General features: G+C 45.5%; 1 protein-coding gene across 1 annotated transcript in view; it reads left to right on the forward strand.

The window, feature by feature from the left end:
- The first annotated feature begins 3,890 nt into the window (after window positions 1–3,890).
- The window catches only part of LOC120033258 (striated muscle preferentially expressed protein kinase-like), a 62,274-nt gene continuing 41,550 nt past the window's right edge, over window positions 3,891–24,614 (forward strand). Inside the window, exon 1 of the mRNA XM_038979532.1 lies at window positions 3,891–4,263. Within this exon, the coding sequence (XP_038835460.1) occupies window positions 3,891–4,263 (373 nt within the window). The remainder of the gene's footprint in view (window positions 4,264–24,614) is intronic.

Raw genomic sequence — 24,614 nt, forward strand, 5'->3', positions numbered from 1 at the left:
AAACACCAGATGCATCCTAAATGGCGCGTTTTCTATCCAAAGCTGCTTCAAATAATAGGAACTGGCGTTCTTTTATCAATATGATACATTTGTAACCTCTTAACAAAGTGTTGGATGCACATAATTCAACATGAAAAATAATTTCCCAACACTGCACGTTGGTGTGAAGACTATAATTGGTAAGCTAGACAGACAGACATACACTGTATTGGTTATTAGCAATACGTCTCCTCTTTGCACACATCACCATTTGGTCCATGCTCTGCTTGAGGCCTAGACCAGAGGATGGTCTTTGCCCAAGTCAGAGCGATGTACTCTCTAAATATATGACTCTGGTCCAAGTCCACGGCCCTATATAGTCTGTTTCCATGGTGACCAGACAGACAGAGGAGCTGTAGATGGGGTTTATTCATCCCATACCAGCATGGATGGTTCTCCTCCTACTGCTGTGACTCAGAGTTAGTCATAATGACAAGCTGTCAATGACGTATGAGGTTATAAATTACCAATTAATAATCTAATATGATGCAACCTAATGCAAAACAAAAACACAAGATTGTGAGATTAAAAACATTTTAGAGAAGTAATTACGTTTTTTGGGTTTTATTTCCTTGTGAGCTACCAGTAGTTGTTAGTATACATGTGAGCTACCAGTAGTTGTTAGTATACATGTGAGCTACCAGTAGTTGTTAGTATACATGTGAACTACCAGTAGTTGTTAGTATGCATGTGAACTACCAGTAGTTGTTAGTATACATGTGAGCTACCAGTAGTTGTTAGTATACATGTGAACTACCAGTAGTTGTTAGTATGCATGTGAGCTACCAGTAGTTGTTAGTATACATGTGAGCTACCAGTAGTTGTTAGTATGCATGTGAGCTACCAGTAGTTGTTAGTATACATGTGAACTACCAGTAGTTGTTAGTATACATGTGAGCTACCAGTAGTTGTTAGTATGCATGTGAGCTACCAGTAGTTGTTAGTATACATGTGAGCTACCAGTAGTTGTTAGTATACATGTGAGCTACCAGTAGTTGTTAGTATGCATGTGAACTACCAGTAGTTGTTAGTATGCATGTGAGCTACCAGTAGTTGTTAGTATGCATGTGAGCTACCAGTAGTTGTTAGTATGCATGTGAGCTACCAGTAGTTGTTAGTATACATGTGAACTACCAGTAGTTGTTAGTATGCATGTGAGCTCCCAGTAGTTGTTAGTATGCATGTGAACTACCAGTAGTTGTTAGTATGCATGTGAGCTCCCAGTAGTTGTTAGTATACATGTGAGCTACCAGTAGTTGTTAGTATGCATGTGAGCTACCAGTAGTTGTTAGTATGCATGTGAGCTACCAGTAGTTGTTAGTATGCATGTGAGCTACCAGTAGTTGTTAGTATACATGTGAACTACCAGTAGTTGTTAGTATACATGTGAGCTACCAGTAGTTGTTAGTATGCATGTGAACTACCAGTAGTTGTTAGTATGCATGTGAACTACCAGTAGTTGTTAGTATGCATGTGAGCTACCAGTAGTTGTTAGTATGCATGTGAGCTACCAGTAGTTGTTAGTATGCATGTGAACTACCAGTAGTTGTTAGTATACATGTGAACTACCAGTAGTTGTTAGTATACATGTGAGCTACCAGTAGTTGTTAGTATGCATGTGAGCTACCAGTAGTTGTTAGTATGCATGTGAACTACCAGTAGTTGTTAGTATGCATGTGAGCTACCAGTAGTTGTTAGTATGCATGTGAGCTACCAGTAGTTGTTAGTATGCATGTGAGCTACCAGTAGTTGTTAGTATGCATGTGAACTACCAGTAGTTGTTAGTATACATGTGAGCTACCAGTAGTTGTTAGTATGCATGTGAACTACCAGTAGTTGTTAGTATACATGTGAGCTACCAGTAGTTGTTAGTATGCATGTGAACTACCAGTAGTTGTTAGTATGCATGTGAGCTACCAGTAGTTGTTAGTATGCATGTGAACTACCAGTAGTTGTTAGTATACATGTGAGCTACCAGTAGTTGTTAGTATGCATGTGAGCTACCAGTAGTTGTTAGTATGCATGTGAGCTACCAGTAGTTGTTAGTATGCATGTGAGCTCCCAGTAGTTGTTAGTATGCATGTGAGCTACCAGTAGTTGTTAGTATGCATGTGAGCTACCAGTAGTTGTTAGTATGCATGTGAGCTACCAGTAGTTGTTAGTATGCATGTGAGCTACCAGTAGTTGTTAGTATACATGTGAGCTACCAGTAGTTGTTAGTATACATGTGAGCTACCAGTAGTTGTTAGTATGCATGTGAGCTACCAGTAGTTGTTAGTATGCATGTGAGCTACCAGTAGTTGTTAGTATGCATGTGAGCTCCCAGTAGTTGTTAGTATGCATGTGAGCTACCAGTAGTTGTTAGTATGCATGTGAACTACCAGTAGTTGTTAGTATACATGTGAGCTACCAGTAGTTGTTAGTATGCATGTGAGCTACCAGTAGTTGTTAGTATACATGTGAGCTACCAGTAGTTGTTAGTATGCATGTGAGCTACCAGTAGTTGTTAGTATACATGTGAGCTACCAGTAGTTGTTAGTATGCATGTGAGCTACCAGTAGTTGTTAGTATGCATGTGAGCTACCAGTAGTTGTTAGTATGCATGTGAACTACCAGTAGTTGTTAGTATGCATGTGAGCTACAGTAGTTGTTAGTATGCATGTGCTCTTATGTTGCTGGGTGCCTAGCTTTGACTTATGAATCAGAACACATTTATCTACTGCCCTTGGCTCCCCTCTCTACTCTGACGCACGCACGCACGCACGCACGCACGCACGCACGCACGCACGCACGCACGCACGCACGCACGCACGCACGCACGCACACACACACACACACACACACAAGCTTGGTTTGCGTGTGTGTGAGAGAGAGGCAGAGGCAGAGGCAGGGGCACATGGGCTGGCCAAAAAATGTGACCTATCCAGGATGCAGCTGTCACTTCAAGGCTGGGGGCACTTGCCCGTCACCTACCAGGAGACTCAATCACGGGGAGCGAGGGAAAGAGAGGGAGCGAGGGAGGGACAGCGAGCGAGGGAGAGAGAGGGAGTGAGGGAGAGACAGGGAGCGAGGGAGCGAGGGAGAGAGAGGGAGCTTAACTCCTAACAAGAAAAAAGAGTAGTGTGGGTGCACTAGAGCCACTCTCCTCGAGTCCAAGTAGAGCCAGTTTGGATAGTGGTGACATTGGAGCCTCCATAGGTCAGATCTCTCTCTCTCTCTCCACTCTTCGGTGGGGTGTAAGCAGAGCCACAGACCCCCTTCAAAGGGCTGTAGTGGTGGCGGCTAAGTCTAGATGATCCAGGTGGACTTACACCAGGGGCTCCAGTGAACAGGAGGGCAGGCAGAGGGAGGACACTTTAATTTGTTCCAGATGAAATATTTGGCTTCCCAGATCTTGTTACCTTAACTGGACTTTGCGAGGATGTGAAAAAAATGGATTGCATATTTTTCTGGGAGGTGACGAGGTAAGTTCATTATCAGGGGTTCATAATTGGGTTAAAGGCATGTTGTCCCTTCACTGGCATGATATTTATTGAGGGATTTGGGGTAACTTTATGATGATAAGTTAATTGTTTACCTTCTGTGTTTTATTTGCGTCTATAAGTGGACTGGATCGTTGCAGCTGCATGGTCATTTCATTTGTGACAGTAACTTACTGTATATCTATGTAACCACAGACTCCAGATCAAATTGGAATGCTGAGAGGTACCTCTGACCAACCAAGGAATAGAAGTACCAATGGATGATTTCATAAGGATTGTTCCGTACACTCAGTAACTGCAACCCATATCTGAAAGGCTGTCACTTTTGAACATGAAGTGTTCAGAACCATGAGCACCAACCCAAAGAAAATGGCGGAAGGCGGCACACACCTCAGTCCTGGTATCCCCTCCAAACGGGCCAAAGTTTCCCAGGACCAGGTAGTTCCGGACACAGGGGACCCAGGTCGAACCCCGCCGGTGTTCGTGCGCAAGCTCCGCAAGGCTGCAGTGGGGACAGGGTGTGATATCCGCCTGAGGGTGTCTGTGGGGGGTCAACCTGCCCCCTCTCTGTTTTGGTACCGTAACAATGATCTCCTGGCCCCGCCTGGGGAGAAGGATGTTGGGGGTCTGTGGATCAGGGATTGCAAGGCCAGTGACGCTGGTCTCTATACCTGCGTGGCCAGCAACTGTCTGGGGGAGGCTCAGAGCAGCGCCCTGCTTGCCGTTATGGACCTGGGAGAAGGTAACGTTGGGGAAACATTGGGACAACATTATGATTCATCTGTGTTTGCTAAGTATTGAAACATGGGGACAACCCTCACAAAACATTGTGTAAGTCTACAAGGGAAGCATGCAGGGGAACATCTGTTATCCATCTACTTTTTAAAAGGTGCTCGGTAAGCAAAGGACCAATCTTTACAAAAGCCAACAACAATGTACCCAACAGGTTTGCAGGTGGTATATTTATTTAATTCCATCTCAAATCGCTGTCCATTCCACTCTAGAAAACCCTTGCTCTTTCAAAAGTACTTCAACCCTGCTCTTTCAAAATGACTTCTACTGTAGAACCCGTCAGCTAGCAACACTTGTCTTGAGAGGGGTGAGGTTAAATTTGGCTCCTCAGTCTAAATTGAGACGTAGCGGTTTAGGGTGGGGCTGGTGTGACCCCCATGTCATCTGTCGCTGTGATCTTTTAGCAGTCGAACCCTTCACCTTCTGACCCCCTGGTTGGATGATTGTTGTTGTTTTGCAGTTTGGAGCAAACCGAAGTGATATGGCGGCCATTTTGTCCAGGGTGTAACTGAGAGATAGAGAGATGGAGAGAGAGAGAGAGATTACTCCATTTGAATGACTGTAAATAGATGTTTGTGTATTTATTTGTGTATTTACAGTATCACATTTGGGCCTGCAGAGCTGTCCCTTTAATAGATCTAATAAAGGAATCAGACAAATGCTATGTGGCTCACCAGTCAGTAAAGGCCATGTCATTAGTCTGGACCACATCACATGAAAGAATGAACAGTTGTAACTGGAGCTCCACACGTAGTGTCCCACAACCCAAAGCCATCCAACACATTGTCTGTCTGTGTCCCAAATTGCACTCTACTCCCTATATAGTGGCAGTGGAGGCTGCCGAGAGACGACGGCTCATAATAATGGCTGGAACAGAGTAAATTGAATGGCATCAAACAAATACATCAAACACATTGATACCATTCCACCGATTCCGCTCCAGCCATTACCACGAGCCCGTCCTCCCCAATTAAGGAAATAGTAATCCATTTTGGGACGCAGGACAGAATCTTACGGTGAGAACGCTATTAAAGGGAAGACGATACGACGAAGGACACTTTTTGTACTTTGTGCGTGGTGAAGCCGAAAGCATTGCCCTAATCCCCTTGTTTCATGAGATACTAGCTATAATTAGAATGCTTTGGAGGGCTCCTTTGCTGAGGGTGGGAGTTCTGACGGCATAAATTCACCGTAACAGACACAGCTGAAGCCTGAGAGAGATGGATCGGCCTTTTTGAAAGGCTAGACGAGGAACTCTAACTCACTCCCCTCTCATCTCATCTCATCTTCTTTATACTCCCCTTCAGCTCTCACTCCCTCCCCCTCTTTACTCATCTATTTCCTTGCCCTTTTATCGGTTCTCATTCTTCCCACCTCTCTCTCTTGATCTCCCTCTTCCTCTGCAATCACTGCCCTTCCTTTCCACCATACTCCTCTCCCCTCTCTCCCTTTCCTGGGGACGTCTTTGGCCTTCGCCAGACAATCTCTGCTTATCACTTTCTGCCCCCATACCTTTTCTCCCTTTCACTCCACTCTTCTCCCCCTTTCTCCTGAGCCCTCTCTCCTCTCCCCTCTCCCCTCTCCCCCTCTCTCCTCTCCCCTCTCCCCCTCGCTCCTCAGCCGTCTCCCCCTCTCTCCTCACCCATCACAACCTCTTTTTTTCTCCTCACCTCTCTCCCCTCTCCTGTTGACATCTTGGTCTTATTCTTGAGTCTCTGCCTAGAACCTTCTTACCCCTCTCTTGTCATGTCTGTGTCTCTCTCCCTCCTGGTGGGTCTCTATGTCTATCTCTCCTCCTGGTGGGTCTCTATGTCTATCTCTCCTCCTGGTGGGTCTCTATGTCTATCTCTCCTCCTGGTGGGTCTCTATGTCTATCTCTCCTCCTGGTGGGTCTCTATGTCTATCTCTCCTCCTGGTGGGTCTCTATGTCTATCTCTCCTCCCGGTGGGTCTCTGTGTCTATATCTCCTCCTGGTGGGTCTCTATGTCTATATCTCCATCCTGGTGGGTCTCTGTGTCTCCTTCCTCCTGGTGGGTCTCTGTGTCTCTCTCCTCCTGGTGGGTCTCTATGTCTATCTCTCCTCCTGGTGGGTCTCTGTGTCTCACCCTCCTGGTGGGTCTCTATGTCTATATCACCTCCTGGTGGGTCTCTATGTCTATCTCTCCTCCTGGTGGGTCTCTGTGTCTCTCTCCTCCTGGTGGGTCTCTGTGTCTCTCTCCTCCTGGTGGGTCTCTGTGTCTCTCTCCTCCCGGTGGGTCTCTATGTCTATCTCTCCTCCTGGTGGGTCTCTGTGTCTCTTTCCTCCTGGTGGGTCTCTATGTCTATCTCTCCTCCTGGTGGGTCTCTGTGTCTCTCTCCTCCTGGTGGGTTTCTATGTCTATATCTCCTCCTGGTGGGTCTCTGTGTCTCTCTCCATCCTGGTGGGTCTCTGTGTCTCCCTCCTCCTGGTGGGTCTCTGTGTCTCTCTCCTCCTGGTGGGTCTCTGTGTCTCTCTCCTCCTGGTGGGTCTCTGTGTCTCTCTCCTCCCGGTGGGTCTCTGTGTCTATCTCTCCTCCTGGTGGGTCTCTGTGTTTCTCTCCTCCCGGTGGGTCTCTCTGTGTCTCTCTCCTCCTGGTGGGTCTCTGTGTCTCACCCTCCTGGTGGGTCTCTATGTCTATATCTCCTCCTGGTGGGTCTCTGTGTCTCTCTCCTCCTGGTGGGTCTCTGTGTCTCTCTCCTCCTGGTGGGTCTCTATGTCCATATCTCCTCCTGGTGGGTCTCTGTGTCTCTGTCCATCCTGGTGGGTCTCTGTGTCTCACCCTCCTGGTGGGTCTCTTTGTGTCTCACCCTCCTGGTGGGTCTCTGTGTCTCTCTCCTCCTGGTGGGTCTCTATGTCTATATCTCCTCCTGGTGGGTCTCTGTGTCTCACCCTCCTGGTGGGTCTCTGTGTCTCTCTCCTCCTGGTGGGTCTCTGTGTCTCTCTCCTCCTGGTGGGTCTCTGTGTCTCACCCTCCTGGTGGGTCTCTATGTCTATATCTCCTCCTGGTGTGTCTCTGTGTCTCTCTCCATCCTGGTGGGTCTCTGTGTCTCCCTCCTCCTGGTGGGTCTCTGTGTCTCTCTCCTCCTGGTGGGTCTCTATGTCTATATCTCCTCCTGGTGGGTCTCTATGTCTATATCTCCTCCTGGTGGGTCTCTGTGTCTCTCTCCATCCTGGTGGGTCTCTGTGTCTCCTTCCTCCTGGTGGGTCTCTGTGTCTCTCTCCTCCTGGTGGGTCTCTGTGTCTCACCCTCCTGGTGGGTCTCTATGTTTATCTCTCCTCCTGGTGGGTCTCTGTGTCTCTCTCCTCCTGGTGGGTCTCTGTGTCTCTCTCCATCCTGGTGGGTCTCTGTGTCTCTCTCCTCCTGGTGGGTCTCTATGTCTATATCTCCTCCTGGTGGGTCTCTGTGTCTCTCACCCTCCTGGTGGGTCTCTGTGTCTCTCTCCTCCTGGTGGGTCTCTATGTCTATATCTCCTCCTGGTGGGTCTCTGTGTCTCTCTCCTCCTGGTGGGTCTCTATGTCTATCTCTCCTCCTGGTGGGTCTCTGTGTCTCACCCTCCTGGTGGGTCTCTATGTCTATCTCTCCTCCTGGTGGGTCTCTGTGTCTCTCTCCATCCTGCTGGGTCTCTGTGTCTCACCCTCCTGGTGGGTCTCTGTGTCTTTCTCCTCCTGATGGGTCTCTGTGTCTCTCTCCTCCCGGTGGGTCTCTGTGTCTCATCCTCCTGGTGGGTCTCTATGTCTATATCTCCTCCTGGTGGGTCTCAATGTCTATCTCTCCTCCTGGTGGGTCTCTATGTCTATATCTCCTCCTGGTGGGTCTCTGTGTCTCTCTCCATCCTGGTGGGTCTCTGTGTCTCTCTCCTCCTGGTGGGTCTCTGTGTCTTTCTCCTCCTGGTGGGTCTCTGTGTCTCTCTCCTCCCGGTGGGTCTCTGTGTCTCACCCTCCTGGTGGGTCTCTATGTCTATCTCTCCTCCTGGTGGGTCTCTGTGTCTCTCTCCTCCTGGTGGGTCTCTATGTCTATATCTCCTCCTGGTGGGTCTCTGTGTCTCTCTCCATCCTGGTGGGTCTCTGTGTCTCTCTCCTCCTGGTGGGTCTCTGTGTCTCTCTCCTCCTGGTGGGTCTCTGTGTCTCACCCTCCTGGTGGGTCTCTGTGTCTCTCTCCTCCTGGTGTGTCTCTGTGTCTCTCTCCTCCTGGTGGGTCTCTGTGTCTCACCCTCCTGGTGGGTCTCTGTGTCTCTCTCCTCCTGGTGGGTCTCTGTGTCTCACCCTCCTGGTGGGTCTCTATGTCTATCTCTCCTCCTGGTGGGTCTCTATGTCTATCTCTCCTCCTGGTGGGTCTCAATGTCTATCTCTCCTCCTGGTGGGTCTCTATGTCTATCTCTCCTCCTGGTGGGTCTCTATGTCTATCTCTCCTCCTGGTGGGTCTCTGTGTCTCACCCTCCTGGTGGGTCTCTGTCTCTCTCCCTCCTGGTGATATTCAACCTGCATGTGACCATCTATCTCCCATCATGACAATGCACCATGACCAATAAGCCTCTTCTCAGACACTCTATCTCCCCTTTCTCTGCCCTTCTTTTCACCTCTCTCTCTCTCTCTCTCTCTCTCTCTCTCTCTCTCTCTCTCTCTCTCTCTCTCTCTCTCTTTCTCTCTCTCTCTCTCTCTCTCTCTCTCTCTCTCTCTCTCTCTCTCTTTCTTTTCCCCCTGCCCCCAGACCCCTGTGTGGTTCTCTGCCTCCTCCATTCCCTCTACCCCCTCCTCTCTTATTTGTGGCATGGTATGTGCCAGGGGGTTCGTGTTCCAGAGATGTGTGGATGCCATCGGGCTCTCCTATTGCACCAGTACACATCACAAGTAATTATAGCAACACCACAGTGCCTCAGTGGGGCTGAGACTATGGACAGTCACACTCAATCACAGTCATCATGATGAAAGAGGGAGGGAGGGAGGGTTGAGGGAGTGGGAGATATAGATGTATAAAAGGATAGAGGAAGTGTGTGTGTGTGTGTGTGTGTTTTTTCTGGTAATAGATGCATGTAGAAAATACTAGATGCATCACATGTAGGTCTTTTTTGAGGCTGGCCCTTTAAGAAGTCAAAAAGCACCATATGTCAGTACTGACCATGCCACAACAAGCCACCAGTCTGTGACTGTGATACTTTTTGACACATCATATTTGGCTTAGTAGTGTTTACCCTTTGACCACTGAATCACTTCAATGACTTGACATGAGGTCAGTCTGTAAACGTAACCCCCTCACACATTCAATGATTTTACAACTCTTATAATCTTGGTTACCCAGAAGTAAAATCCGCTCGCAAAAATCTGTAATTTGCTGTTTTACTTCTGGGGGGAATGCTGTTAACAAGTATGGTTACCCTTGCGCAACGGAAGGAAGTGAAGTCTCCTCCCTCGCAAACAGAAACTCTCAGCCAAACCCCTCCTTTCACCAGTGTTTATCACGGGCAGATTTTGTTTTCATGAATTTTTACGATACAGACAATTTTTACTTTGTGGCTGTGGAATCTAGTGGAAACTGTATATCATCCAAACACAGGCTTGAAAATCACTGCACCTGCTTAAGCACCGCCTTCTCCCCATACTGATTGGTCCAAAAATCAACAACAAAAGACCAAATCAGAAACTATTGTTGCTTGTAATCACATAATTATACGTGAGCCTTGACAGATCCTCAACGTTTCATCTGTCCACGAGAATCTGTCAGTTTCATATGTCCACGATAGATGTTTAATGGTGTAAACTACCCCAATGGTTACATATGTTTCTCTGAGCGCTATCCAAGTAACTGGTATTTTAGCTGACATTTTAGCTGACATGGTATTTAGACTACATGAAACATCCATAAAGGTGTTATGAATGCCTTATATAAACCCCGTTCAAGTTACCAAACATGCATGCTGTTAGACTGGCCTCTCAAACCTCTGCCATTTTGTTATTCTGGGAAGGAAACCAGAATGCAACAGTACATGGATACTCCCATGCTTGGGAGGACATGAACTTGATCCTCCCACGCCTCTGGCCCATATTCCATAACTACAGTTTGTTATGCCAAATATCGTGACTGTCCACTCCAGTGTCCTTGTGGATCTAGGGAGTTTCAGTGTGGCTAGCTATGCTATGCTAACCAGAACTCTACTGTAATTTAACGACCCCGTGACAAGTTGACAGGGTGGATTCCCACCCTCAGAATATATTTACTGTGCAGTTATAGACCCATGTCTTAGACTCACACTGTCGGTGGGTATATATGCACTCCAGCATTTGGTCTACGTGTCTAACATCTGATATTCTCAAGCAGGAGACCGATTTAGTGACGTCAGACATAGTGGTGAACAATCCTGTTCAGATTTAGAATGTAATGTAGTCCACCACCACACTCTGTACATGTGTTTTTAGCCTGTCAAATTGATTCTGATTTTGGTCCGTCATTCAAAAGTTCACCTCTACTTTTTATAGTTACTTAAAGATCGAATCGGCTTTAGGGGAAACAGAGACAATGTTCTCCCTCAGAGCCAGTGGTGGAAAAAATACCCAAATTGTCATACTTGAGTAAAAGTAATTGCTAAAATATACTTAAGTATCAAAAGTAAATGTAATTGCTAAAATATACTTAAGTATCAATAGTAAAAGTATACATCATTTAGACATCATTTACAAACAAAGCATTTGTGTTTAGTGAGTCCGTCAGATCAGAGGCAGTAGGGATGACCAGGGATGGTCTGTTGATAAGTGTGTGAATTGGACCATTTTCTAGTCCTGCGAAGCATACTTTTGTGTGTCAGGGAAAATGTATGGAGTAAAAAGTACATTTATTTTCTTCAGGAATGTAGTGGAGTAAAAGTAAATAAATATAGTAAATGAAAGTACAGATACCCTAAAAAACGACTTACGTAGTACCTTAAAGTATTTTTACTTAAGTACTTTACACCACTGCCCAGAGCCTTTGTTATAGTTATTGTTTTGATGACTGAACAGAGGTGGAGGCGTGTTCGGCAGCATTGAAAAAACAAAGACAGTGCATATTCTGCTGTTCTATCGCAAGTGCGATGATATCAGAGGGGAAAAACAGTGTTTGATGTTTGCTGTTACTGTGTTTGTTGTTTGCTGGTCACTGTGTTTGCTGGGCAACACAGTGACTAGAGTCTGGTTTCAATGATGGACTGTTTTGGCAAAGAGGAACTACCTCACTGCCTACATCAATACTTTATCAGCTTGAATAAAATACAAAATAGTAGCTAGCAATACGGAGATCACCTTCAACCTTCACTAAAACCACTGCAAAGGTTTTGCTTGCAAACTTTGGTTTTAAGTTGCGATGTTCTGGCATGTCTGGCTTGTGATTTGAGTCCCCGGATTTTTTTCTTTATCGACGTAGGCAGTACTTCCTTTACGCCAAAAGAGTCCATCATTGAAACCTAGTCACTGTGTTGCCTAAGGACGGGTTTTCAAGACTCAACAGACGTAGCAGTTTCACCATTAAGGATTCCAGCTTTAAAGCAGCTTGTTGAAGTTATTCGTGGCTGACAACGATATCTTTGCCATGTTCATTGGCTGTCAAAACAGACAGAAATGTAAACAACTCCCACTCAATCAGTTGTGTTCAAACTTTCTCTGTTCTTTAATGAGTTCAGATTCTGTTTCAGTGCATCACAGGATCACAGGAAGCCTTCTTCAGTCTGTCACTAGTAGGGGGTTTCTCAGTCCAAGCAGAGAGTCAGACAGGACAGTAAAGGTTGTTTCAGCCCTGTCTGTAATCTCCTTATTACAGGAGGGCAGGTCCACTGTAAGGGTACAGAGCAGGGGTCACAGGGGTGTACAATAGCCCACTCGAAATAGACCACTGGGTTTGGTGTTGTGTTGGAGTAAGGGGGAACGGGGGAACGGGGGAACGGGGGAAAGAGAGAGAGAGGGCCTGAGCGAGGCAGAGGGCACCATCAGGCGCATTGAGGCAGCCATCTTAAGGAATATGTCCTCACCCTGGCCATGAAGTAGACAGTACATCTAGGAGTCTGGGAGGAGAAGCCATTTTAAGGATCTCATATTCACCCTTGCCTCCATGGGATTGGGATACACATTCCAACTAAGGAGAAGTGGCCATTTTGAAATAAGTCATTCTTACCTCACTAAGGTCAGGATTTGAGGGTAAAACCAGGAAGAACTGTTAAGTGTAGAGGAATGGGCTTAGATTGTGATTTGATGGTGATTTGAGAGTTCGACAAGAAGACGGACGTTTGATTAACGAGGATTACACATCTGAGAGGCCCAGTGTTAAAAGAATAAGAGAGTGAGAGAGATATCAACTGGAGCCATGCTAAAGAAGGAGTATCTGGATGCTCGGAAGGCTTTGAGAAGTGTGAGGGACGGTGTGACCGGCCCCAGGAGAAAGAAACCCAAAGGTGAGTGTTAGAACTCTTTCTAACCAACCACACGGAAAAGGTGGGAAGTGTCTGGGCTCTTGAGTAGGTTCTTTCTTACTGTTCAGCTATCTGTTATCTTCTGACAATCTGATGTTGTTGTGCTTACTGGGACGAAGTCTGAAGTAAAAATGGACTGGACCATGATGAGGTCACAACAGACACAGAAGACCTCATCAGACTCCTATTATCTACTGTTCATTCTCTTCCATTACCTCCTTATAGAATATTGAATTGTACAACACCACTGACCTATTCTTCTGATTCTAGTTGGGGACCAGGATGTTTCAAACCTAACAGGTGTTGGTTGGCTGACAGGCTTCCAGTGCAAACCAATAATACTCATCTAATGAGCAGGCTATTCACAGCATCCCCCGATGATGATAACTAGACACGCACTGCCTCTGAGGATAGTCTCTTTTTCTAGGCTCTCAACTATTAACAGACGCTGAGAAAAATGACTGGGCATTGCATCCATAAAATGACTGTACTATGTACAGCAAATACTAGGGAGTACATTGTTTCAAAGGATAATATTGCAATACTTCAAAGACTCAGCTGTGGGTTGCAGTTGTAAATACATTATCTCACACTAGTGAGGGTCCCCCCCCCCCCCCCCCCCCCCCAGTTGTCTGTATGTCTGTCAGCCCGACAGACTGCCTGTCTGTCTGGTCACATGGTAGATACAGTACCTCCTAATTTTAGTCCATACTGTAGGCATAGAGTATCTCATAGTATCTCTCAGTCTCTCTCTGCCCCCCCTCTCTCTTTCTCTCCTTCTCTCAGTCTGTCTCTGCCCCCTCTCTCTCCTCTCTTTATCACCCTAGTCCACTATCCAGTCCTGTAACTAACACAGACCAGACCTAGAGAATGAGATAAACTAGCAAGAGGCATCTGTGTGATGTGAAATCCCATTACATTCCCAGAATGCATCACAGTGCATGTTCACGGACCACAATGTATCGCCATATTCAGTGATGTAAAGTACTTAAGTAAAAATACTTTAAAGTACTACTTAAGTAGTTTTTGGGGGTATCTGTACTTTACTATTTATATTTTTGAGAAGTTTTACTTTTACTTCACTACATTCCTTAAGAAAATATTATAGTACCATAATTGTACCATAATACCAGATTGTACTCCATACATTTCCCCTGACAACTAAAAGTACTTGTTTTGAATGCTTAGCAGGACAGGAACATTTTGAAATTCACGCACTTATCAAGAGAACACGTGGTCATCCCTACTACCTCTGGTCTGGTGGACTCACTAAACACAACAGCATCTTTTGTTAATAAAGTCTGAGTGTTGGAGTGTGCCCCTGGCTATCCGTAATTTTAAAAACAAGAAAATGGAGCCGTCTGCTTTGCTTAATATAAAAAATTTGAAATGATTTATACTTTTACTTCTACTTTTGACACTTAAGTATATTTTAGCAATTACATTTACTTTTGATACTTAAGCATTTTTAAAACTAAATACTTTTAGACTTTTACTGAGGTAGTATTTTACTGGGTGACTTTCACTTTTACATGAGTAACTTTCTATTAAGGTATCTATACTTTTACTCAAGTATGACAATTGGGTACTTTTTCCACCACTGGCCATATTAAGGGAACTGACCTATTTTGTCAGGTGAGGAAAGATGATCCTAGATCTGTACCAAGGGGAAATTTCACCCCAGATCATGAGATGAGGCGCCTCCGTGTTTGGCCTGGCGCTGGTCCTGTTTATGTTCCTTCTCTCTAGTTAGGCGTCAGTCCCATGGTCTGAGGCCTGGAGGGGGCCAGGATTAGGTGATAGGATCAGGTTTCTGTGTGGTCGTCAGCAGTCAGTACAGACATGCCCACTGTGTCTGTCACCTGGGCCTGGACCTCTACACCACCCTGTATCTCCACAGCGTCTGACTCTGAGCTACGTTTACAACAAAGGAATGGCTTCTGTTCTATTAAAAGGCTATTACAGTTGTAACGTCTGGAGAGTGATGGGTGTGGAGTCAGACGCAGAGAGCAAATCAAATCAAATCAAATTTTATTTGTCACATACACATGGTTAGCAGATGTTAATGCGAGTGTAGCGAAATGCTTGTGCTTCTAGTTCCGACAATGCAGTAATAACCAACAAGTAATCTAACCTAACAATTCCACAACTACTACCTTATACACACAAGTGTAAAGGGATAAAGAATATGTACATAAAGATATATGAATGAGTGATGGTACAGAACGGCATAGGCAAGATGCAGTAGATGGTATAGTGTACAGTCTATACATATGAGATGAGTAATGTAGGGTATGTAAACATAAAGTGGCATAGTTTAAAGTGGCTAGTGATACATGTATTACATAAAGATGGCAAGATGCAGTAGATGATATAGAGTACAGTATATACATATACATATGAGATGAGTAATGTAGGGTATGTAAACATTATATTAAGTGGCATTGTTTAAAGTGGCTAGTGATACATTTTTACATAATTTCCATCAATTCCCATTATTAAAGTGGCTGGAGTTGAGTCAGTATGTTGGCAGCGGCCACTAAATGTTAGTGGTGGCTGTTTAACAGTCTGATGGCCTTGAGATAGAAGCTGTTTTTCAGTCTCTCGGTCCCTGCTTTGATGCACCTGTACTGACCTCGCCTTCTGGATGATAGCGGGGTGAACAGGCAGTGGCTCGGGTGGTTGTTGTCCTTGATGATCTTTATGGCCTTCCTGTGACATCGAGTGGTGTAGGTGTCCTGGAGGGCAGGTAGTTTGCCCCCGGTGATGCGTTGTGCAGACCTCACTACCCTCTGGAGAGCCTTACGGTTGTGGGCGGAGCAGTTGCCGTACCAGGCGGTGATACAGCCCGACAGGATGCTCTCGATTGTGCATCTGTAGAAGTTTGTGAGTGCTTTTGGTGACAAGCCGAATTTCTTCAGCCTCCTGAGGTTGAAGAGGCGCTGCTGCGCCTTCTTCACAACGCTGTCTGTGTGGGTGGACCAATTAAGTTTGTCCGTGATGTGTACACCGAGGAACTTAAAACTTTCCACCTTCTCCACTACTGTCCCGTCGATGTGGATAGGGGGGTGCTCCCTCTGCTGTTTCCTGAAGTCCACAATCATCTCCTTTGTTTTGTTGACGTTGAGTGTGAGGTTATTTTCCTGACACCACACTCCGAGGGCCCTCACCTCCTCCCTGTAGGCCGTCTCGTCGTTGTTGGTAATCAAGCCTACCACTGTAGTGTCGTCCGCAAACTTGATGATTGAGTTGGAGGCGTGCATGGCCACGCAGTCGTGGGTGAACAGGGAGTACAGGAGAGGGCTCAGAACGCACCCTTGTGGGGCCCCAGTGTTGAGATGTTGTTTACTACCCTCACCACCTGGGGGCGGCCCGTCAGGAAGTCCAGGACCCAGTTGCACAGGGCGGGGTCGAGACCCAGGGTCTCGAGCTTGATGATGAGTTTGGAGGGTACTATGGTGTTAAATGCTGAGCTGTAGTCGATGAACAGCATTCTCACATAGGTATTCCTCTTGTCCAGATGGGTTAGGGCAGTGTGCAGTGTGGTTGCGATTGCGTCGTCTGTGGACCTATTGGGTCGGTAAGCAAATTGGAGTGGGTCTAGGGTGTCAGGTAGGGTGGAGGTGATATGGTCCTTGACTAGTCTCTCAAAGCACTTCATGATGACGGAAGTGAGTGCTACGGGGCGGTAGTCGTTTAGCTCAGTTACCTTAGCTTTCTTGGGAACAGGAACAATGGTGGCCCTCTTGAAGCATGTGGGAACAGCAGACTGGGATAAGGATTGATTGAATATGTCCGTAAACACACCAGCCAGCTGGTCTGCGCATGCTCTGAGGACGCGGCTGGGAATGCCGTCTGGGCCTGCAACCTTGCGAGGGTTAACACGTTTAAATGTTTTACTCACCTCGGCTGCAGTGAAGGAGAGCCCGCAGGTTTTGGTAGCGGGCCGTGTCAGTGGCACTGTATTGTCCTCAAAGCGAGCAAAAAAGTTATTTCGTCTGTCTGGGAGCAAGACATCCTGGTCCGCGACGGGGCTGGTTTTCTTTTTGTAATCCGTGATTGACTGTAGACCCTGCCACATACCTCCTGTGTCTGAGCTGTTGAATTGCGACTCTACTTTGTCTATATACTGGCACTTAGCTTGTTTGATTGCCTTGCGGAGGGAATAGCTACACTGTTTGTATTCGGTCATGTTTCCGGTCACCTTGCCCTGGTTAAAAGCAGTGGTTCGCGCTTTCAGTTTCACGCAAATGCTGCCATCAATCCACGGTTTCTGGTTTGGGAATGTTTTAATCGTTGCTGTGGGTACGACATCGTCAATGCACTTTCTAATGAACTCGCTCACCGAATCAGCGTATTCGTCAATGTTGTTGTTGGACGCAATGCGGAACATATCCCAATCCACGTGATCGAAGCAGTCTTGAAGCGTGGAATCAGATTGGTCGGACAGACCTGAGCGCGGGAGCTTGCTGTTTTAGTTTCTGTTTGTAGGCTGGAAGCAACAAAATGGAGTCGTGGTCAGCTTTTCCGAAAGGAGGGCGGGGGAGGGCCTTATATGCGTCGCGGAAGTTAGTATAACAATGATCAAAGGTTTTACCAGCCCTGGTAGCACAATCGATATGCTGATAGAATTTAGGGAGTCTTGTTTTCAGATTAGCCTTGTTAAAATCCCCAGCTACGATGAATGCAGCCTCAGGGTGTGTGGTTTCCAGTTTACATAAAGTCAGATAAAGTTCGTTCAGGGCCATCGATGTGTCTGCTTGGGGGGGAATATATACGGCTGTGATTATAATCGAAGAGAATTCCCTTGGTAGATAATGCGGTCGACATTTGATTGTGAGGAATTCTAAATCAGGTGAACAGAATGACTTGAGTTCCTGTATGTTGTTATGATCACACCACGTCTCGTTAATCATAAGGCATACACCCCCGCCCCTCTTCTTACCAGAAAGATGTTTGTTTCTGTCGGCGCGATGCATGAAGAAACCAGCTGGCTGCACCGACTCCGTTAGCGTCTCTCGGGTGAGCCATGTTTCCGTGAAGCAAAGAACGTTACAATCTCTGATGTCTCTCTGGAATGTTACCCTTGCTCGGATTTCATCAACCTTGTTGTCAAGAGACTGGACATTGGCGAGTAGTATGCTAGGGAGTGGAGCGCGATGTGCCCGTCTCCGAAGCCTGACCAGAAGACCGCTTCGTTTGCCCCTTTTACGGCGTCGTTGTTTAGGGTCGCCGGCTGGGATCAGATCCATTGTACTGGGTGGAAGGCAAAACACAGGATCCGCTTCGGGAGAGTCATATTCCTGGTTGTAACGATGGTGAGTTGACGTTGCTCTTATATTCAGTAGTTCCTCCCGACTGTATGTAATGAAACCTAAGATTACCTGGGGTACCAATGTAAGAAATAACACATAAAAAAACAAAATACTGCATAGTTTCCTAGGAACGCGAAGCGAGGCGGCCATCTCTGTCGGCGCCGGAAGTAGTCAGAAGAAGTAGAAGTAGTCAGCAGAAGGTTGACGGGAAAAACGCTTTAATGTCCTTTCGAAATGTAACCAGTTACAAACATGGGTGAAGCCCAAAACACAGGTGCAACAAACCCAAAACCATAGTTACTAAAAATACCGGACAGCGAAAACCCAAAAGAACACAAACACCAGATACGTCAAATAACAACAAGCCCGCACAAACACCAGCGGGCTAAACTAACTTAAATAACACCCATCCCAAAACCCCAACAAGGAACAGGTGAAAACAATTAGACAAAAACAAACGAAAAGGAAAAAGGGATCGGTGGCAGCTAGTAGACCGGCGAGCGCCACCCGAACAGGAAGGGTATTCGTGACAACAGTAGTAGAATGTACAAACCCACTGGGCAAAAACTGGTTGAATCAACGTTGTTTCCACGTCATTTCAACCCTAATATGAAACGTGATAATGTTGAATCAATGTGGAAAACTGATTGGATTTGCAAAAAGTTGAACTTTGAACTGACGTCTGTGCCCGGTAGTACGTTTCCTCTAACTAGACAGGGAAACCGGAAACGAACATGTAGACCCGGGGAAACCTCTGGGCAAGAGGAATGATTACCTTGTCTTCCCCAGCAAACGTCTAGATATGGGTTGTGACTAACAGGTTTTGGAGAAGGCTCTGGGTTCCTCTGTTGGGATTGACCGTGTCCTGTGGTTGGACCTGTAGCGCAAAGTGACTCGTATAAAAAACCAACTCGATTAAGATGCACCCACAGCGGGGTCTGTTTTCCACCTCAGGGAGCTAATGCCAGATAAATGTCTCTGATAGACTTGTGGGCCTGCAGAGAGTTCATCAGAGCTGCGCCACTGAAACCCCCCTCTGTCACAAAATCAATGGGCTTCCGTGAAGTCTGCTCTGTTTCACATTGTTGTAAGCTCATTCAAGTAGAGTAAATGGTATGCTGGCTACTGTATTGTATCAGCTAATTGATATCTGCATGGAAGTCATGTTGTTTTCATTTATTTTCATGTAACTGATGATGGGGAAGAAAGAGAGGAGAGGAAGCTTCTTTGGACTATAAAATATACGCCCATTGTGTTACTATGGTGACTTACAGTGATATAACTGAATCCCCCTTAGGTCATTTGTCTGACAACGTATTGTAGCTTTGACACCTGCTTCTTGGATTTTCATTGGACTGCTGTAATAGAAGGCAGTGTTATGATTGGTCCGGGGACATATTGATCCCGGTCGAGTGAATTGTACTATCGTGGTGTATCCTGTATCGCACAGAGACCCTTGGTATTGATTACTCACTGCCAGAGAAAATCCCTTCTTTCTGGAGATGCATGGGGTGAGGTGATGGTGCAGGGATGAAGAGGGATGGAGGGAGACGAAGGGAGGTAGAGGGAGGGATGGGGTAAAGGGGGAGGAAGGAAGGAAGGAAATAAGGAAGGAAGGAAGGAAGGAAGGAAGGAAGGAAGGAAGGAAGGAAGGAAGGAAGGAAGGAAGGAAGGAAGGAAGGAAGGAAGGAAGGAAGGAAGGAAGGAAGGAAGGAAGGAAGGAAGGAAGGAAGGAAGGAAGGAAGGAAGGAAGGAAGGAAGGAAGGAAGGAAGGAGAAGGCTTATAGCTATTGAGGCAGCTTTTGAGTGAAAAGGAACACAGTATTGGGTGTATTTTTTTAATTAGGGTGCATTCACTTACTTAGAAACAGCCAAATGGGTAAATAAACAACATTATTACGATCAATGGAGGCTTTAGCTATAAAAAGTCTCATCTATTGCGACGTCTGTGAATAGTTGGCTTTCTCTGATTTATGGGCATGTGGTAATATCCCTGGTTATTGACACTGTGTATCACACCTATAAATAGTAGCGTGTCTCACGTAACAACGATTAAAAAAAGTGGATTTCTCAGCATAGCAGTATGAAAGATTTGGCCTAAATCTGAAAAAATGCCCATCTAGTTTCTGGGCTGTTTTTACAATGAGATCTGGGTGTTATTGTTTTTAGATGAATTTGATGGATGTGGTGCACAGATGTATCTGAGAGAACAATACATTGTGTGTGTGTGTGTGTGTGTGTGTGTGTGTGTGTGTGTGTGTGTGTGTGTGTGTGTGTGTGTGAGAGAGAGAGAGAGAGAGAGAGAGAGAGAGAGAGAGAGAGAGAGAGAGAGAGAGAGAGAGAGAGAGAGAGAGAGACAAGCCTGTAATAAGAAGGGAGGATTTGTAGTGTCAGGGGATAACAGTGGGAGGATGATGTGTTCTCTTCACCTTTCCTCGTTCCCTAATTCCTTTCACAACATCTGTTTGTTTCATGATCTGTTATTTCTAGTTGATGATTATTCCTGTGAGAACCGTAGAACGGGGAGGCGGGGTAGAAAGACAGCATCATCTTTTCCCACATCATTTATTGATGGTTAAGACTCCATTTCCCTCACACACTCTGACCTACTGACACACTAACACAGGGTTTCCCAAACTCGGTCCTGGGCCCCCCCTGGTGCACGTTTTGTAGTGCTAGGGCAAAAACCAAAACGTGCACCCAGGTGGGGCCCAGGACCGAGTTTGGGAAACCCTGCACTAACGTAGTGAGAGAGATACACTGTGTATAAAACACCACAAAGACAAACACACAACCTACTGTTGATGTTAACTGTACGGTGAATGTATCCATGGTGTTTGTTGTTCCTATTGATTTGTGTATCTGTCAGAGACTATGGCGTGCACAGCTTGTATGTTGCACCAGCTAGCCATCAAGCTAATCTATCTACGTCATTTGTAGTGTTGGGGACAGAGCTGAAGCAGAGCGAGAGAAATGGAGAGGGGCAATTCTGCTCTGTTCACTGGTGCAAATAACTGATTGCTATTTAGCGTGAAGTCAGATTTAGTGGAACGTCACAGACATGGACCATGAATGTATAATTGATGCCCTGGGGGTGGGGAGGCTGCATTCTTCCTCTCCTCTGTGAAGATACTGGAGCTGAAGAGAATAAAGCAGAGGAGGAGAGGAGAGAGGGATCCCCAAAAAAGAGTCAGTTTGGATTAAGGATTTGGATTTTGGGGAGGAAGGCGGGGCACACTTCAACTGTGGGTTTATGATGTCAACAGAACGGAGGGAACTCTGTCTGATTCTATTTCCCACTTTCTATTCTCCCTCCGTCCATCTTTCTCTCTACCCTCTCCTCTCTCTCCTGCTCCCTCTGTGCTTCCCCTCTGCTCTCTCTTTGTCTGCTCTCTCTCTCTCTTTCTCATTCTTGGCGGCTATCTCTCCTCTCCTCTCATTCCTCCTGCTGCTGCTGTTGCTGTGAGAGAGGAGACAGAGAGGATGCTTTAGAGGAGCAGGTCGTTTTCCTTCCTCCGGATCACACCTCTCCACTGTTGTCCTCACGGGTTGGGGTCTCAATCTGTTCCTCTCTGGCTGGCTGCTGTTGCTCCGAGGAGGGGCTTGGTTGAAGGAGGGAGGGATGGGCTGGAGGGGATGGAGACCGGCTCGGCTTGTGTCAGCGTTCGGCTGAACATTTTCTCCTCCGGCAGCAGTCAGAGCATAGTCTGCTACGTCAGAGTGATGCTGCTCACCTTGGCGGATAAACACTCTCACTCTCACACAAAGACACCTGGATTTTGTGGATTGTAATCCCCGAACGTTCCTCCTCTCATCCAGACCAGAGGATTATAAACACCCACGCGTGTGAAGAGAGCTCAATCTATTTACATGGTTTGTGTGAGAATTATTGTGGTTGTCCCACACTCCATTTGGGTAGGATCACAGCAGTGATGTTTGGCTGAGCAAGTGCCACAGGTAATCTGCAACCCAGAGGAGGGCATCGAGAGAGAGAAATAGAGAGAGTAAGAGAGATACAGAGGCACTACTTCTAGACATGAAGAAAATCTGGTCCAAGAAGAGGTTCCAGGTGAGTCTCTACCTTTCAGACACAAAGTTGCTTTGTTACACTTAGTGCATGCTCTTTTCTAAGCCGTTTTCTCATGGAGTACTACAGAGCTGTAATGGCTTTGTGATAGATTACTAGAACCAAGAGAAGGATACATACTTTGTTGCCCCACCCTTTTACCATTTTACCAGTAAACACAGATCATTGTTGCTATAGGTTAATAAATCCAGGTCTGTACAGTAGGTTTTGCATGGTATAGCTCTCTGTGTGGAATGTCCTCAGTGTCCTCTGGGTTCTAGTGGCCTCTGTGGCACAGAGTGTATGGCTTTTCAGTTCCACATGACACGGTAACAAAGAATGCCACCCTTGGGGCCAATGTCCCATTCTGTTGGCTGGTGGGAAGATGCCTTTGGGGAGCTGGGTGGAAAATCAGCTTTCGGACAAATTTCACGGTCCAAATATTTTTTCTCCATTTATATTATAAATGTTTCATTTGTAACACATTTGATTCTAATTAGCATATGTGTACCCTACAACATGTATCCTGGCAGAGAACGTCTGATATTGTGGATTTGACATTGGGTTTATCCCAAATGTGATCTGTGGAGAATAGAGAAGTGATATGACAACTGATATGTAGCACCAGATGACCAAGTACAATTATGTGGTACAGTATGTACGACACAGTCGATATTCAGAAATAACCATATAAACCTTGTGAAATATCCTCTCCAAACTCTGGCATAAACACTATAGAGCTTTGAGGAAACTATGGTGCCCAGTGATTACCTAGCCTTGCCAAGCCAGAAACCTTTACTGTGCAGAAATGCAGTTTGTGCCTGGTTCTGCCTACTACAGATGTAGCATCTTAATTTGATCACTCTTTTGTTGCTGAGATGCAAACTTGTGGTCTATTCAAGTTTTAAAAAGGCTTCTAAAGTTTGTAATTTCCCCTTTCAAATGTCAGACTTAGCCCTAATCAAACATGTATCTACCCCTACAAAAAATGTCCATTAATATAACAATATTAACATTATAATTAATATTAATTTTATAATCCACATAATAATTCACATTTCCTGTTGCTGCAGGATTATTTTCCTGCTGTAGCAAACTGGCTCAAATGAAGATCCTACATCTGTATGTGTTGATATGATTGCCCAGAGTTCCCCATAATCAGGAACAGGAGATTGACAACGGACGCTTCTAGTTGCTTCGGTTGTTTTTTGTCTCACTGTGGCCACCAGGCAACACTTCATCAACCGGCTCTGGCTGGCAAATAGCAGTAGGCATGGTACTTAGAGAGCAGAGCAGCCTGATTGATCTAGCAGTTGAATCAGTACTTTTCTCTGACTTCAGGGTTTTCTGTGTCTCTGTACTGTAATGAGTCATTCCATTGAGCTCTCTGTGAGCTCTTCAAGGTCCTGATCGATGGTTGGTCATAGGAGTCATAGGAGTCAGCAAAGGTTACAGGAGTCATTGGAAGTAATGACTTACCAAGTTATCAGTGTGTAGGGTTTTAGATGAGGTTCTAAGGATGTAGGATGCAGGACATGGAGTTTGAGATATGAGCTTCTTCTCTTGTTTGGGCCTTTTCTTTTGGATTCTGACAAAAATTGAATCCTCTGGTTTCAGTAACTCATTAGGTTTCATGACTGTTGTACTTTTTGCTGGTTTGACTCATGCAACCCTCTATCTCTCTATTATTTCAGAGGACCGGACACTCCACCAAGACGTTTGGAAGGTTCACCCATGGTGTGTTTTCTGTATGAGTTATTACACAGTTATTACTTAGGAATTGCACAGTTAATAATAGTAATTACACGGTTAATAATGACTATTACACAGTTAAGAATGGTTTTACACAGTTAATAATGGTTATTACACAGTTATTACTTAGTAATTAAACAGTTAATAATATTTATTACACAGTTAATAATGGTTATTACACAGTTATTAATACATAGTTATTACACAGAAACTGAGTTTTACTGTGCATATTTAGCTTGTTGTTGTATCTGAGAACCACTTAACGCTTTCTGTATTAAAAAAGATCCTTGTTAAAAAAAATGATTTAGTACAGAGATTTCATGCATTTTTCATGTTTTAATTGCTGCTAGGAAAAATACAGTGGGCTTTTTTATTATTTAGCTGTCAGAATGCCTCTCCTCCGCCCCCACAAGCAATTTTCTTGTACCCATATTGTTGGCTCTCTGCATAACATCACAGAATGAATCATTTCTGAGGGTCTTAGTTTAGCATTACATCTGGAATCTCAGTCAAACAGAAATGCTCACAGCTCCTTTTCCTAATCATATTTCCACCCAACTGTTCATCTAATCCACGGTGTATATTGCAGCTAGACATTTTGAATTACAGCCTCTCATATTGCTGAGTCAATATTCCTTGCACAGTGTGTGTCCAGCTATTTAGTCCCATCCCACTTGGTACAGATGGGTGAACCCAAATACACAAGGAAATTGACTATTA

This window comes from Salvelinus namaycush, chromosome 40 (genome assembly GCF_016432855.1).
Source record: "Salvelinus namaycush isolate Seneca chromosome 40, SaNama_1.0, whole genome shotgun sequence".
Taxonomy (NCBI): Eukaryota; Metazoa; Chordata; class Actinopteri; order Salmoniformes; family Salmonidae; genus Salvelinus; species Salvelinus namaycush.